We start from the raw sequence: 17,992 nt of genomic DNA, 5'->3' as shown, positions 1-17,992 counted from the left end.
TTTCAGTGCCGCATTTATCCCGACCTAATACCGTTTTGAGCCGGTAAATCATATATTACCGTTTTGAGGCGAATGGCCACCCATATATTATCTTTTTACTCCTACTGTGTCATATCGAAGAAACAGGGAGTCATCGATCAAAATTTTTATTATACTCTTCTTGATCTGTTCAATAGGCAATAATAATAAAATAACGATAATAATATGTAATCTTAATCTATTTAAAGCACAGCAGGTGTCACTGTGTCGGCTGTGTGAATATTGACATGTGTGTATCTTGAAGTATGTGTTTATCATTTATCGTAGTGTGTGTGTGTGTTTGTTGGTATTTAGTATCTATCTTCTGTCGCGCGTCTCTTTTTGTGATTACAATGTTGTTACATTCAGCAATCTGTGAAGGCTAATATGGAGTACGGGATTCATTATCCATTACGTGTAGGCCTAAATACTATAATAATATAATATGATGTTATGTGTTTAGGTAAAAAACTCACAACATCAACCAGTCGAGTGTAGCTAACGTACCGACACAACTATGTGTGTAACTTTGAATGTTAACAATCTGATTTATAGATAGAATTAAGTTGACGTCACTCAGGTCTTTGTTATTGTTTTTTTTTTTTGTTTTTTTTTTTTTTTTTGTTTATTTGTTTTTTGTTTTGTATCGTTTTTTTTTGTTTTTTTGTTTTGTTTTTTTTTGTTTGTTTGTTTTTGTATTTTTTTTTTTTGGGGGGGGGGGGGGGTTGTTTGTTCTGCCATCAATGTTTATGAGTAATTCTCACTAAACTGTATTAACTAGACAGATAGTATGCGCTTGGCGAAGAAGCTCATAACATTGCCATCCGGAAGTATAACGGACCAACACACAAGACTATGTGTAACCTTGAAAGTGTATAGTCTGGTTGATACACTTTAGTGAGAATTACTCATGAACGCGGATGGCAAAAAACAATAACAAAGACCAGAGAGACGTCATCTTCGTTCTATCTATAAACGTTCAAGGTTACACATCGTTTTGTGTGTTTGTCCGTTATATTTCCGGACGGCAATGTTGTGACTTTCTTAGCCAATCGCATAACATCTATAAAATGTAGTGAGAACTAATCATTAAAATGGATATCTAAAAACAATAACAATGAGCTGAATGACGTCAACTTCGTTTCTTCTATCTTTAAGTATGTATTTATTATTATAATCATCATCATCAACATCATCATCATCATTATTATTATTATTATTTTATTATTATTATTATATTATTATTATTATTATTATTATTATTATTATTATTATTATTATTATTATTATTATTATTATTATCATTATTATTATTATTATCATTATTATTAATTTAGCCAGCCTGTTTGTGATTCGTTTTCAGACTAGAATATAGATAGAATGCGCTTGGCCAAGGAGTTCACAACATTGCCATCCGGAAGTATAACGGACCAACACACAAACTCTGTGTAACCATGAACTTTTATAGTCTGGTTAATACAGTTTAGCGAGAACAACTCACAAACGCGGATGGCAAAAACAATAACAAAGGCCTGAGTGACGTCATCTGCATACTATATATACGTAAACGCTTACACTAATTTTGTGGAATAGTTTTCGTTATGTCCCGATGGTGGATGCTGTGAGTATTTTACCTAAACGCATAGTATCAATGATTAGATTAGATTTAATGCTTTCCAAGTCTTTTATTTCCATTTTTCCTCGAACATACACAATATGGACCTAGATGCACATATTTGCAGGTCTGGTGACCAAGCGCATACTATCTATAATCCTGAACGCTTATAGATAGAATGCGCTTGGCTTAGAAGCTCATAACATTGCCCTCCGGAAGTATAACGGACCAACACACAAAACTGTGTGTATCCATGAACGTTTATAGTCGGGTTAATACAGTTCAGTGAGCATTACTCATAAACGCGGGTGGCAAAAAAAAAACAATAACAAAGACTTGAGTGACGTCATATGCATACTATCTATAGTTTGGTTAATACAGTTTAGTGAGAATTGGATTCAATAGTCTGATGTCACGTCGCCCAGCAACAGCGAGCAGCGTGGTTCTAAACAAAGATAATTGGTACTTGTTATTCTTCATGCTGGCTAGAACTTTTCATATGTCATGTTATCAGAATGTATAAAAGTCAAAACATATATATATACAATGTTTTTCTCCTCTGGATACACGTTTATGCTCGTCGGAGAAATATTTCCTTAGGGCGTCCGCCATTGTTCCGATAGTTTAGAGCCAGTTTCTAAGTTACTATGCGTCATTATGAGGGAAGTGACGTCATGAATGTTGAAGCCAATTACTCCTGAACATGGATGGCAAATAAAAAACAATAATAAAGAGTGACGTCAACTTCACTCTATCTATCGATAGTTTGCGCTTGGCTAAGAAGCTCACAACATTGCCACCCTGAAGTATAACGGACCAACACACAAAACTGTGTGTAACCATGAACTTTTATAGTCTATTTAAAATACACCATGTGTAACCTTGAAAGTAGTTTATAGTCTGGCTAATACAGTTTAGTGAAAATTACTCATAAACGTGGATGGCAAAAAGCAATAACAAAGACCTGAGTGACGTCAACTTCACACTACTTATAAAAGTTCATGGTTACAAATATTTTTGTATGTTGGTCCGTTACAGATAGTTCGAAGTTGACGTCACTCAGGTTTTTGTTATTGCTTTTTGCCATCCGCGTTTATGAGAAATTTTCACTAAACTGTATTAACCAGACTATAAACTACGTTCAAGGTTTCACATGGTTTTGTATGTTGGTCCGTTATAATGGCAATGTTGTGAGCTTCTTAGACAAGCGCACACTATCTATAAAAACGTTCAAGGTTACAGATAGTTTTGTGTGTTGGCATGTTATATCGTAGCCATCATGAACATATAGAGCCTGATCGTGGCCTTCGTAAAGTTATGGCCTGATACCGTAGCCATCGTTATGTTATAGCCTGATACTGAATGAAATCCAAAAGGACTGGCAGTTTGACGTCATTATTTGGTTTTTGCACCGCTTAGTGAGTTGTCGTTAGTAGAGCTCATGGAAACAAGTTATTTCATTGGTTGAACTATTGAATACAACTCACGATTTGTTTTCTTTTGTGGCAAAAGACTGGCATTTTGACGTCATTTTTTGGTCAGTATCAGGCCCTAACTTTACGAAGGCCACGCTGATACTGACCAAAAAATGACGTCAAAATGCCAGTCTTTTGCCACAAAAGAAAACAAATCGTGAGTTGTATTCAATAGTTCAACCGATGAAATAACTTGTTTCCATGAGCTCTACTAACGACAACTCACTAGGCGGTGCAAAAACCAAACAATGACGTCAAACTGCTAGTCCTTTTGGATTTCAGTGTCAGGCTATATAGATAGTTCGAAGATGACGTCACTCAGGTCTTTGTTATTGTTTTTTGCCATCCGCGTTTATGAGTAATGCTCACTAAACTGTATTAACCTGACTATAAACGTTCATCAGTTTTGTGTGTTGGTTCGTTATACTTCCGGATGGCAATGTTATGAGCTTCTTCGCCAAGCGCATACTATCTATAATATAACGATGGCTACGGCCTGACACTAGAACCTAGGACATGTAGTTTGACGTCATTTTTAGGTTTGTTTAGCGTCTAGTGAGCTGTCGTTGGTAGAGTTCAAGGAGACAAGTTATTTCATTGGTTGAACTATTGAATACAACTCACGATTTGTTTTCTTTTGTGACCAAAGACTGGTATTTTGACGTCATTGTTTGGTCAGTGTCAGGCCATAACGTTACGATGCTACGGTTATATCCGGCTGGCGGATGTTAGAGATCACTTTATCAAAACGCACACCCAATCAGACTGTAAACGTGAAAGGTTGCACACAGTTTCGTGTGTTGGTGTGTCTAACTAGACTGGCGGATGTTGTGATTATTTACCTAAATGCGTAGCAACAAAAAATTTACATACACACACACATTGACATACCAACGCCCGTTCATATAAATATGATACAGAATAACACAAAATTTATAACCCATGAGCACGTAAACATAGACACACATAATCAAACACATACACCCACACACAACACATACACCCACACACAACACACACAACACACACAACACACACAACACACACAACACACACAACACACACAACACACACAACACACACAACACACACAACACACACAACACACACAACACACACACCTACACACAACACACACACCCACACACAACACACACACCCACACACAACACACACACCCACCAACACACACACCCACACACCCACCACACACACACACACACCCACACACACCACACACAACAACACAAAAACCCACACACAACACACACACCCACACACACACACAACACACACAAACACACACACACAAACACCCACACACACCCACACACACCCACACACAACACACAATCTCACAACTATGCATGAATGTCACACTGTTCAAACAGATGTTGTGTTATTGTATTCACATGTTACAAATGCTAAAACGACAGCCATAATTGATTTTAACTGTTACAAAATTGGGGGGAAAAAAGTAATCATTAAGGCAGAGCCATAAGGCCCATGGAACCGGAGATTATCCCTATTTCTATAGCCTGAAAGGGACAATGGCGCAATTGCTTGGTAACCTCAGGATAGGACGCTAATCTATCGCAAAGTACTTTCCACCAGATCTAACAGACCTAGTTACCCAAATCTCTGTTGGATGGACAAGAGGGTCAAAAAAAAATCTTGACATCACCCAGGATCGATCTTGGTCCCTTTGCCTGTAAAGCAAGTGCTCTACCAACTGAGCTATTAGGATCCCCATAATGGGAGCGATCTATATTCATGTTTTCGTCCAACCAGGTCATCAATCACATGATTTGTTGCTGTCCAACAATTGAATATTTCTTAACAAATGTAAACACGGTACTTTGTTTTAAAAATTTATAAACATACTCATGTGTCCAACTTAATAAAATGACCAATCGTGATGTTAGATATTGAAAAAGCTGTGAATACTTTTGACTATGGGGTCACTGTGAGCACATTTTGCTATGTGACCAATGACCTCGAGCACATGGAAAGGTAATATAGATCACCTCCATTAAATAAAAAGATGGAACCCCGATAAGTGAAAACAAATGGCACCTACATCATTGAAAAAAATGGGACCCCCATAATTGAAAAAAATATAAGATCCCCATAATTGAAAATATTGGGAACCCATAAATTTGAAGAAAAAAATGTGACCCCCCATTATTGAATAGAAACATTGGGACCCCCATAATTGAAAACGAAATTGGGACCCCCTAACTTGAAAAAAAAGATGGAACCTCCATAATTAAAAAGAAATAGGGACCCCCATTATTGGAAAATCAAAAATCAAAACGAACACACGATTCCCAAAATGTGCTCAAAATGCTTTACGATAGGGTCCAATTTGTTCACTCTTCTATAGTGTCCTATTCCTACATTGTCTACTTCGTTAACGACCCTCATCATGGAAAAAAACTCTCAAACTTGGGACTTCGCGAAGTTCCCAGTTTGTGAGAGTTGCCAAGATGAGGGTTAATGGGAACGATCTATAGATAGAATACGCTTGGCCAAGGAGTTCACAACATTGCCATCCGGAAGTATAACGGACCAACACACAAATTCTGTGTAACCATGAACTTTTATAGTCTGGATAATACAGTTTAGTGAGAACAACTCACAAACGCGGATGGCAAAAACAATAACAAAAGCCTGAGTGACGTCATCTGCATACTATCTATATTCATGTTTTCGTCCAACCAGGTCATCAATCACATGACTTGTTGCTGTCCAACTATTGGATATTTCTTAACAAATGTAAACACGCTGCTTTGTTTACAAAAGTTATAAACATACTCATGTGTCGAGCTGAACAAAATAACCAATCGAACCAATCGTGATGTTAGATATTTCAAAAACTGTGAGCACTTTTCAATATGCGGGTCACTTTGAACACACATTACAATGTGACCAATGACCTCGAGCACATGGAAATTTAATAAAGATCATGCCCATTATAGATAGTTCGAAGATGACGTCACTCAGGTCATTGTTATTGTTTTTTGCCATCCCCGTTTTTGAGTAATGCTCACTGAACTGTATTAAGCTGACTATAAACGCTCATGGATACACACAGTTTTGTGTGTTGGTCCGTTATACTTCCGGATGGCAATGTTATGAACTTCTTAGCCAACGCATACTATCTTTGGTTAATACAATTTCGTGAGAATTACTCATAAACTTGTATGGCAAAAAAAAAACAATAACAAAGACCTGAGTGGCGTCATCTTCGTTCTCTAGATAGTTCAAAGTTGACGTCACTCGTGTCTTTGTTATTGATTTTTTTGCCATCCGCGTTTATGAGTAATTCTCACTAAACTGCATTAGCCAGACTATAAAAGTTCATGGTTACACATAGTTTTGTGTGTTGGTCCGTTATACTTCGGTATGGCAATGTTGTGAACTTAATAGCAAAGCGCATACTATCTATAGTCTGATTAATACAATTTAGTAAGAATTAAACTTGTATGGCAAAAAAAAAACCCCAATAACAAAGACCTGAGTGACGTCATCTTCGTTCTATACACAGTATGTTCTTACACGTATTCTTATTCTCCATCAATTTCAGACACACACTCAGTGTTAGTATGACTTGAAATCAACAACGACACAGCAAATGACAGTGACAGCTTTGCCAATCACCGTGGAAAATTAAATCAGATGAACTAAAGATTTTCACTTGGACAAGCTGTGTATGCGTTCCTTGTAAGATACGGTATGCGTTCCTTGTAAGATACGGTATGCGTTTAAGTGAAAACCTCCCAAGGTTTGTCTTCAAGACCAATAGTACCATCGTACAAAATCATACTTAACGTTTAGAGGGACTTTACTGAGAACTAGTCACCCAATAGGCGGTCTGAAAACAGCAACAAAGAGACCAGTGACGTCGACTTCATTCAGTTTTTACACGGTATATATTTAAATGGAATACTCTCCGGTTCTACCAGCCAGATCAATCGTACAAACACAGACGCACACATACACACACATACACATAAACACAAATGTGTATATAATATTAAAACGTTTATAGATAGTATGAAGTTGACGTCACTCAGGTCTTTGTTATTGATTTTTGCCATCCGCGTTTATGAATAATTCTCACAAAACTGTATTAACCAGACTATAAAAAGTTCAAGGTTACGCACAGTTGTGTGTGTTGGTCCGTTATACTTCCGGATGGCAATGGTGTGAGCTTCTTAGCCAAGCACATACTATCTATAAGTTTAAAAAGTGATCATTGATCTCTGCAACAGATTGTGTGATATGATTATTTTCTTTGTGCTCGAAATTATTCAGTCAATAAGTAGTCGAAATTGGTGGAGATTGTGTTATAAAAGATAAATAAAAAGTAGACCTTCTGAGCCATTTGCATGTTATCCTTTGGATAGGACGCTAGTCTATCGGAAAGTACTTTCCGCCAAATCTAACTGACTCAGCTACGCAATCACTGCTGGATGGACAGGGGGAGGATCAGATTTTTTAAAATCTCGACCGCACCTCGGATCGATCTCTGTCCATTTTTTTTGTGAAGCGAGTGCTCTAGCAACTGAGCTGCCGGGACCCCCATTCACTGATCTGCCCTAGCAACTGAGCTGCCGGGACCCCCATTCACTGATCTGCCCAAAATTAAATAAAACATGGTGCGCACGGCTAGTAGACTATGTAGACTTCAGAGTGTTGATCCACCGATCGTGAAAATGGAGACTTCAGAGATTTGATCCGCCGACAATGGAAATTGAATGGATGATCTGTGTGCACTATTCGCACAATAGATCTATACTGAAAGCTAATTTGGACAATGTAATGTCGAAATTAATTAAACGTGTTTAAATCATAGAAGGTCTGTCTCTCATAACGGTATAATTTATTACAGTGAATGACATAATCAGTCGGATGGTGAAAAGGTTTGACCTGAGATATTGCCAAGTTTAGTTTGAAGGTCAATTTTTATCCAAAAAAAAGTTTTCTTGTCATAAATGATTAAATCAACCCTTTCTGCACACATTCAGAAAATATTAAAGCTCAATTTCACTTCTAAATATTTTTTACAGCTCGTCAAGTTGAAAAGGAATGAAATTTGAGAAAAGTTGCTGGATACCTTTCCCATACATGAAAAATCAACCGATTTACTTCAAATAAAGATTAAATGCTCTGGTGAGCATATTCTTTCATAAAATGCAAAAAAAAAAAAAATTAAAAATGCAAATCCAAAATTTTCACCTTCCGACTGGACATGTCTTCCAGTGACACATTTACGTGTACCATCTATATATTTATTTAAATAAAATAAATAAAATTCATTTTATTCATCCTCAAGGGGAAATTTGTCTTTAGGATCTAATCCAAGGGAAGACTGGAATAACCCAGGCGTCAGCCGCAGTGCAGCTAGGGCGAGGTGACTCACTCAAGGCCACACAACGAGGCTGGTAGTCGAATTCGGTACCAATTGGGAACGAAGCAAAGACTGTACTGTTGAGCTACGCTGACCAGTTTAGTCACAAGTCAAGTAAATTTGGATAATTATGTAATTAATCAAAACGCGTTTTAAATCATAGGAATGTGTATCTGTCAAAACTGATATTTTGAAAGTACGATTTACATAGTTTATTCACGTGTCATGTAAATTTGGATAAATATACTCGAAACTGTAAATGACATAGAAACTTATTGTGTCTTTCAAAGTGGATCAATTGTGAGAAATTTCTTTGTAGCTTGTTCATGTGTCAAAAAAGAGTTACTTAATATAAATAATTGTTTACTGTCATAAATAATCAAAACTTTTTTTTTAATTACAGAAACCACGACTTTCAAAATGGATGACTTGTAAATACCTTTTTCATAATTTATTCATATCTCATGTTAATTGGTAAAAGAACAACAAAAAACGAGATTAATCAAAACTTGTTCAAATCATAGAAATTGTGTCTTTAAAAAATGGATGATTTACGAGTACCATCTACTTCCGGGGCGCCATCTTTTTTATTCCCGCCATCCGGAAGTCCTCGAAGGGAAAGACGACACAGCACATCTTCAATGGACTCTTCTATTTCACACGCCTCCTCCTCGAGCAGACTCCGAAAGAACAAGAGGTCGGGTTCCAGAGTTTCGGAATTTGACGACAACAACAACGAAAGCGATGACGTCACGTTGCTTAGTTTCTTGCAGAGTACCCGCGGACTTTTCCAACGTTTCAGCAATTCATCCAAGCGGCTTGCAACGACTGTTGTGAGGAAATCCAGACCCAGGCCTAAGTTGGTGTGCGAGGGTGAAATTCTAGAGCAAGTAAGTGGATCGTATGCTATATAGATACTATTTAAATTTAATCCATACTGCCAACACATGGATCAGTTTAAAGTTTCAAATTAAACTGCTCAAAAATATTAATGGATTAACAAACACCCTTGATATGGAACTCTGTACCTTTATATATATATATATATATATATATATATATATATATATATATATATATATATATATATATATATATATTGTTTACTTCTACAGTAACTGTTTCGTGTCACAAGGGCAATCTACGGGAAGTGTGTGTAATCGCTATTGTTGTTTATGATTGTGTGTTGTTTCAAACTTCCTATGATGTTTTGGTGTCGAGATTAGTAGGTATGGTGGTTACAGAGAAGGCGTTTATTTCTGTGTCTGCATGCGGATGTAAGTTCATGTAAAATTTCTCTTCTAAGCACAGATTGCATAATTTGGGAGGTGTTGAGTATGACTGTGATCTTGAGATAGTTTTCCATGTAATATTATGTTGTATATTGCTTTCTTTTAGGTTCCAGATATATTCACTCAGTGTGGTAGAGTGTGGTTTATGGTAGGTTTTGGAATGGCGATTTGTGTATATTATATCTGGTTTTAAATGAGCATTCTGTAAGACCGACGTATGCTTCCTGTTTTTTGTAGGTCTGAGCGTGTAACTATGGCTTGGAAAACAACGTTTTGTGTGTCTGAGCGTGTAACTATGGCTTGGAAAACAACGTTTTGTGTGTCTGAGCGTGTAACTATGGCTTGGAAAACAACGTTTTGTGTGTCTGAGCGTGTAACTATGGCTTGGAAAACAACGTTTTGTGTGTCTGAGCGTGTAACTATGGCTTGGAAAACAACGTTTTGTGTGTCTGAGCGTGTAACTATGGCTTGGAAAACAACGTTTTGTGTGTCTGAGCGTGTAACTATGGCTTGGAAAACAACGTTTTGTGTGTCTGAGCGTGTAACTGTGGCTTGGAAAACAACGTTTTGTGTGTCTGAGCGTGTAACTGTGGCTTGGAAAACAACGTTTTGTGTGTCTGAGCGTGTAACTATGGCTTGGAAAACAACGTTTTGTGTGTCTGAGCGTGTAACTATGGCTTGGAAAACAAGGTTTTGTGTGTCTGAGCGTGTAACTATGGCTTGGAAAACAACGTTTTGTGTGTCTGAGCGTGTAACTGTGGCTTGGAAAACAACGTTTTGTGTGTCTGAGCGTGTAACTATGGCTTGGAAAACAACGTTTTGTGTGTCTTAGCGTGTAACTATGGCTTGGAAAACGTTTTGTGTGTCTGAGCGTGTAACTATGGCTTGGAAAACAAGGTTTTGTAGGTCTGAGCGTGTAACTATGGCTTGGAAAACAACGTTTTGTGTGTCTTAGCGTGTAACTATGGCTTGGAAAACAACGTTTTGTGTGTCTGAGCGTGTAACTATGGCTTGGAAAACAAGGTTTTGTAGGTCTGAGCGTGTAACTATGGCTTGGAAAACAACTTTTTGTGTGTCTGAGCGTGTAACTATGGCTTGGAAAACAACGTTTTGTGTGTCTGGGCGTGTAACTATGGCTTGGAAAACAACGTTTTGTGTCAAGCAGTTGCAGTTTAATGGAGCGGGTGGTTGGATGGGAGCATCACCCTTGAATCATATACCTATGATGTTCGCATGGGTGTACGATCCGATAGTGATGTCGTTTCTTCTTCTCTTTACTAGCCTATCCTGCTTCTTTGGTTTGTGATTGTATTTTTGACAGGGGATTTTTTTTCTGTAAATCTTCTGCCTGTTTGTTCTTGGTTATTTATAATTTAGCTTATGATATCTTTAGGTTATGATTTTGATTTACATTTGTACTATTTTTGTTAGATTGCTTGTTTTTTTGTTTCAGCGGTCTCTCATATAACCTCAATTGTGTTGGAAGAGACCTAAAGCAACAAACAAACAAACAAACAGTTTAATGGACATGTTGTCTGGGTTCTGCAATTGCAGATTTTCTGAAGATTGTTGTTAGGTTGTTCTGGTTGGGATGGTTTTCGTTTGTTTTGAAATGGTATGATATTTTGGATGTTCGGCATGCAGGAATATCCTATCTTGATGGTATTTTTGTCCATGACCAAAACATGGTCTTGTCGAAAGCATTTTTAGAGAAGGTTGAAGATTTCCTTTTTTTTTTTGCCGATAGCCGTTGTTATGTGTTTACTGTAGGGAAGATTTAACCATGATATGTTCCTTCTTCTTTTATATCTCATTGAGTGAATATGTCTTCTTATATGCATACGTCGCTCCAAACCTATATTTTAAAGAATAGATTGTTATCTACATTCATGTTTGTGAACCGATATTATTTACCCACCTCTTTCCCCAAATAGTAACGCGTAATGATATCAAGTTTACAATAATGATTTATAACGTCAGATTATCAAAAGTTGAATTTCACTATAATTAGATTTTTGGAAAAATAAGTATCATTTAATTATATTTGAAAATGTATTTTTTACTCAGAGATGACGAAATCGAAATTGATTGAGGGGATAGAATAAAAGAATTCTTACACTCTTGCATTTTGGAATTCGAACTTTGTTCTCAACGCGCACTAACAAGCTCGTGCAGCGGTGGAAAAACGTCCGGCATAGGATTCAATAGTCTGATGTCAACGAGCATCTTGGTTCTAAACAAAGAAAATCGGTACTTTTTATTCTTCATGCTGGCTAGAACTTTTTCACATGTCATGTGACCAAAATGTATAAAAGTCAAAACATGATCAGATTTATAATGTTTTTTTCTCCTCTGGATACACGATTATGCTCGTCGGAGAAGTATTTCATAAGAGCGTCTGCCATTATTCCGATCGTTTAGAACCAGTTACTAGGTTACTATGTGTCATTACGAAGGATGTGACGTCACGACTGTTGAAGCCTATTCCAAAAGTAAGAGTAAGAATCGTATATTTTTATCTTTCGCCTTTCAGACAAACATGATCTGCCGTGACTACGTAGTCTACAAACTGACAACCAAAGAATTGGTATCGAGAAAATTACCGATACCGGCCGCCAACTGTGCCAAGTCTCCTCGAGTAATCGATGCCTGCTTGGCTCTAGAGCATTCGTATCCCCGCATCTACAGCAATGTGTCCCGGAAGTTGTGTATGACCATGACCTCTACCAAGGTCGTTCGTGTGGCCTTGAACTCGTTGCTCGATGTATTATTCGAGGGACCAACAACGTGGGGAAAAGTGAGTGCATTTTCACATCTTAATGGGTGGCAAATTAGTTTTTAATCATTTGTCAACATTCAATCAAGTGTTTGGTTTTTTGATGTTTTGTTGTTGTTTTTTGGGGGTTTTTTTATTTTTTTTTTTTTGTTTTTTGTTTTTTTTTTGTTTTTTTTTTGTTGGGGGGGGGGGGGATGGAGGGAAGGGGGGGGGGAGGGGCACAAGTTTCATCACTACGTGTGTGGCTATAGTCTAGTGATATGACACTCGTCTTCGGATTGGAAGGTCCTGGCCTCGAATCCCGGTCTGAGCGCCGCATAGTTTGAGTCCTTGGAAAAGGCTCTCTACTCACATTCTCTCACCACAACCATGTGTAAAATGCGTAAAACTGTTGTTGTCTCTGCTGGAAAAAAATCGTAATATCGCCTAACAGGCGTCATGTCTTGTCTTACTTGTAAAGTGTTTCTGTTGGCTAGGGACCCTTTGTAAAGCGTTTTGAGCTCGTTAAGTTGATATTGCGCTACATGAATGCTCTATTTTTTGTTGTTAAAAGACGCTGGGTGGAGTTCCTGACCTCCCATAGTGGGCAGGGGGGTACATACTGTGTCTTCTATCCCCTAATATCTGTTTTCCAACATGCTTTCTGTCTTTGTCTTGGAATGAGATTACTTGGTTTTGTCTTGACCCTGGCCGGATTCCTAGCTGGGAGGGAAACAGTCAGATGCATAGTTATTGTTTTGAGAGATGATATTTTTTCCTTGTAAATCATATCTCTGTTATGTATTATTATATTTATTTTTAATGTATGGCGTAAGCATCTGAATGTATTCCTCCTTGTTGGATTTTGTGCTTGTGTCCGGATGAGACATAGGTGATCTCAAGCTAAGTACATTGATGGTATGCTCTTGAAATCTACATCTGATTCCTATTTGTTCCCAATTCCCCTTTGTCGTACTCTTTCTTGGGTGCTTTAATTGTAATTCTAGAACTTTTGACTGTCCCATTTTCTTCCTTTTTACTGGCGCTGATATAACCTAAATGTGTTGCAAGCGCCGTAAAACCCTTAAAAACAAAAAAAAACATGTTAAAAGATAACTGTCAACTGCTGGGGGTAGCGTGGCTCGGTGTTACGGTTTTTGCTTCGTACCCGAAAGGTACCGAGTTCGATGACCCACCGCTGCGCTGTATGGACTTGAGCAAGTCACCTCGCCCTAGCTCAATTTGCGGCGCTGCACTTCCAACTGACGCCTGGGTTATTCCAATCTTCCCTTTGAATAGACCCTGGAGACAAATTTCCCCTATAGATAGTTCGAAGATGGCGTCACTCAAGTCTTTGTTATTGTTTTTTTTGCCATCCGCGTTTATGAGTAATTCTCACTGAACTGTATTAACCTGACTATAAACGTTCGTGGATACACACAGTTTTGTGTGTTGGTCCGTTATACTTCCGGATGGCAATGTTATGAGCTTCTTAGCCAAGCGCATACTATCTATAGGATGAATTAAGGGACGTTGATATCACCAACCAAGAATGATACTTCTCAATGTCATTTTTTACTACAACTTGATTGCCTTATTTTCTTACGATTTCAGGTAGTTTCCATGTTCTCCGTGTGTAGCCTTTTTGCAACTTCTCAATGTCATTTTTTACTACAACTTGATTGCCTTATTTTCTTACGATTTCAGGTAGTTTCCATGTTCTCCGTGTGTAGCCTTTTTGCCGAAGAGTGCGCCATGCAAGGACATGCGGATTACGTCACAGAGGTGGTGGACACAGTCGTGGATTTCACCAATAATCGACTCTTGGAGTGGCTAGTCAGCGAGGGCGGATGGGTATGTCTGCAAAATAGATGAAAGCTCAACGGTTCTTATCTTAGCTTATCTTATTAAATGGGTGGTGGGGAGGGGGGGGGGAGGAGGGGGCTCAATAACTCAGTTGGTACAGCACTCTCTTCACACTCAAACTGACCTAGATCGATCCCGGGTGCAGTCGATATTATATTTCTTACCCCGGGTAGCTGGAGCTGTTAAATCTCAGGGAAAGTACTTTGCGATAGACTAGCGCCATATCCAAAGGATAAAAAGCAATTGCTATTGCCCGTTTTACGCCATAGAACCCGGGATAAACTCCCGCCCAATAGGCCGAATTGCTATGAAGTACTACTACTACTTCTTAAATATAGTCCTTCAGAACCACTAGGCCAATGTAGTCGGAGTTAATCCCGGTTTCTATAGCGTGAAACGGTCATGGCAATTGCTTGCTATCCGTTGGATAGGACTATACAGTACTTTCAGTCAGATCTAACCGAGCCTGCTACCCAATCAATACTGAAAAGACAGACTGGTCAGGAAATAAAATAATCTCGCCAATGTAGTCGGAGTTAATCCCGTTTTCTATAGCGTGAAACGGTCATAGCAATTGCTTGCTACCCGTTGGATAGGACGATAAAGCACTTTCAGTCAGATCTAACCGAGCCTTCTACCTAATCACTGCTGAAAGGACAGGAAAATTAAATAATCTCGACTGCATCTGAAATGGATCTTGGGCCCTTTGCGTGTGAAGCGAGTGCTCTATCAACTGAGCTATCCGGACCCCAAAATACCAACTGGGATGACATATCCTTTCAACGCCTTATAACAATTATAATAAATCATATTTGTGTTTTTATTACAAGTATTAATCATATTGTCACCTTTATGAATTTAATTCTTTGTCGATCAATTTCTTAAATTTGCCAACAGAACTGGCGGGTGTTTTGTTTGATTTGATTGTGGTAATTTTGTTGAGTTTGTGTTTTGAATTTTGAATGTTGAATTTTTTTTTTGTTATTTTATTTATTGTATTTTTTTTTTTGTTATTTATTTCCTTTTTTTTCTTTTCTTTTCTTTTATTTTTTTTTTTTTTTTTTTTTTGTTATTCATGCTGTTTGTGTGTGTGTGTGTGTGTGTGTGTGTGTATGTGTGTGTGGGTGTTTTCGTTTGTTTTTTTAAAATTGTTTTTCGGTTTCATTATCGTTTCAATTTTAATGCTATTACAAATTTTGTCTAAATTTGATTTTATACCTTGAAATAAAGTTTTTAATTTTTTGAACGTCTTGTAAAAGTAAAAGGAGAAAATGTAAAAAGGATTGTTGGGTCCACAGCAGACTTACGGAGAATCAACATTTTCAAGAAAGATAACTATGGAAAATCTCTCTCTCTCTTTTTTCAATTTCAGGATTGCTTCCCTTCCCCGAAAGACGACGAAAGCGTTTGTGATAACTGTGGTCGGATATTCGCTGTCGCGATCGTGTTTACATTGTTGTTGATCGTCATGGCAACCATTGTCTTTCAATACCGACGTTCCTTCTAGTCAAAAAGGATTTAAATACAATTCAATAGTCTGATGTCACACCGCCCGGCAACGGCGGCCATCTTGGTTCTAAACAAAGAAAATCATTACTTTTTATTCTTCATGCTGGCTAGAACTTTTCATATGCCTTGTGATCAGAATGTGTAAAAGTCAAAACATGATCAAATTTATGTGGTTTTTTTCCTCTGGATACCCTTTATGCTCGCCGGAGAAATATTTCATACGGGCCTCTGCCATTGTTCTGATAGTTTAGAGCCAGTGTTACTAAGTTACCATGCGTCATTAGGAAGGAAGTGACGTTACGACTGTTGAAGAGTATTATTGATATTTATATTAGTCCTCAGTCTCGCACAATTTTCCATAATGTTCATTACCTGAATGGGATGAGTTAGTTCTATCGAAAAGTATATTGCGATAAACTAGCGTCCTATCCCAAGGATGACAAGCAATTGCCATTGTCCGTTCCACGCTATAAAACCGGGATAAAAGCCGGCTCCTAGGCCTTATGGCTCTGAAAGACTACTTTTTAAGAAAATCAATTTGAGCCCAACCAAACTTGTCAAATATCATTAAACTAGGGACGCAAAAGAAAGAAAAGAAAAACCCAAGATACCGGAAATGTTAATTTTAACTTTTTTTTATTTTTTACTTTTTGTGTTTTTCTGTCATCTTGGGTAATAAATAGTTTGGGGCTTTTGACACAACCTTGTCTTACTCCAGAATTTATTGCCACCTTTTGGAGGACAATAAAGATTTATTGTTTATTATTATTCAAATATATGATTGTTGAACTATGCCAAATAAACTTATTGTAAATGTTGCTGCTCGAAGCACAAAGAAATGAATAACAATGTGAAATTAAATGTAAGCTTCCATTTAATATACGAAAACCGATAAAATGGACGTTTCGGATTTCCCCTTTATAAAAAAAACACGATGAATGAAACAGTACAGACGAATGGGATAATGTGGTAGTTGTGTTGTTAAGATAAATAAACGAAAACCTACATGTTTTTGTTTGTTCGTCTTAACAACGACACAACCACATTATCTCATTCGTCTGTAGTGTTCCATTCATCCTGGGTTTTTTATAAAGGGGAAACTGGAAACGTCCATCTGTTTTCTTATATTAAATTGAAGCTTACATTCAATTTCACATTGTTTTTTATCAAATAAACTTATTGCATTTATTAAATCATTTTTGTTAAAATGTTAAACAACATCGTCTTATGAATTTCATTCCTTATTTACAAGGAACGAACTAAAGAGGATTCACTCAAGAATGTCAAGAAAACTGAAGAACTCAAAATTGTAACTTGAATGAAATTCAACACCGTAAATCATTTGATTGCGCACCACATCTTCAATCGGTCAGATATCTCTATGTATATCAAGAAGTCCTTCGGAGCCATTGCGGCCCATGGAGCCGGAGTTTATCCCGGTTTCTATATCGTGAAACGGACAATAGCAATTGTTTGCCCTCTTTTTGGAAGGACACTAGTCTATCGCAAAGTACTTTCCGCCAAATCTAGCAGACTCAGCTACCCATTGACTGCTGGGTGGACAGAGGGGTCAGAAAAAAATCTCGACTGCCTCGGGATCGATCTTGATACCTTTGCGTGTGAAACGAGTGCTTTACACACTGAGCCCTATGTATTTGGCGATATTATAATAGGAACAAAGAAGTAAGGGGATATTATGATACCGTACCTTTTTGAGAATGACTCTTGCGTTCTATCTGGATAAAATCTGGCAAGATCCTTCTCGACACCACCAGCTGGGCCCGTCCTGGCATTCTCTAAGGATGTGCTCTATCGTCTGCTCTGGGCCCCACAGACCTGCTAACATAAGACCTTAACTCAAGTTATACATTTTTCACTATTAATTCGATTTTTGGCATATATCTCACTCCCTACGGGTCTCAGACTACGGGTCCCATCGACGTGTATGTATTTATTTGCAGGTCTGTTAACCCAAATTATAATGGGCTCCTTGTTGTCAAGGAAATACCTGGGTGGGGATCCTGACATCCCATAGCGGGCAGGGAG

At 37.8% G+C, this 17,992-nt stretch overlaps 1 protein-coding gene across 14 annotated transcripts in view; it reads left to right on the top strand.

Annotated features, from left to right (window-relative positions):
• LOC144956086 (uncharacterized) overlaps positions 1–17,161 on the top strand; it is a 51,689-nt gene extending 34,528 nt beyond the window's left edge. For 4 of the 14 annotated variants that reach the window (XM_078886423.1, XM_078886421.1, XM_078886424.1 and 1 more), the window contains 6 exons: positions 6,698–6,844; positions 8,450–8,638; positions 8,928–9,414; positions 12,350–12,613; positions 14,279–14,425; positions 15,810–17,161. In XM_078886423.1, coding sequence (XP_078742549.1) covers positions 9,067–9,414; positions 12,350–12,613; positions 14,279–14,425; positions 15,810–15,944 — 894 coding nt within the window. In that variant the 5' untranslated portion in view covers positions 6,698–6,844; positions 8,450–8,638; positions 8,928–9,066 and the 3' untranslated portion in view covers positions 15,945–17,161. Of the gene's footprint in view, positions 1–745; positions 1,176–6,697; positions 6,868–8,449; positions 8,657–8,927; positions 9,415–12,349; positions 12,614–14,278; positions 14,426–15,809 lie in introns of those variants that run through there. The other 10 variants (XM_078886430.1, XM_078886432.1, XM_078886431.1 and 7 more) reach the window with 7 other exon arrangements.
• Positions 17,162–17,992: the final 831 nt, after the last annotated feature.

Source organism: Berghia stephanieae, chromosome 10 (genome assembly GCF_034508935.2).
Source record: "Berghia stephanieae isolate SIO BIC M18660-M18661 chromosome 10, UCSD_Bste_1.3, whole genome shotgun sequence".
Classification (NCBI taxonomy): Eukaryota; Metazoa; Mollusca; class Gastropoda; order Nudibranchia; family Aeolidiidae; genus Berghia; species Berghia stephanieae.
Note: the sequence above shows the minus strand (reverse complement) of the source record. Positions and strands in the feature narration are given on the sequence as shown.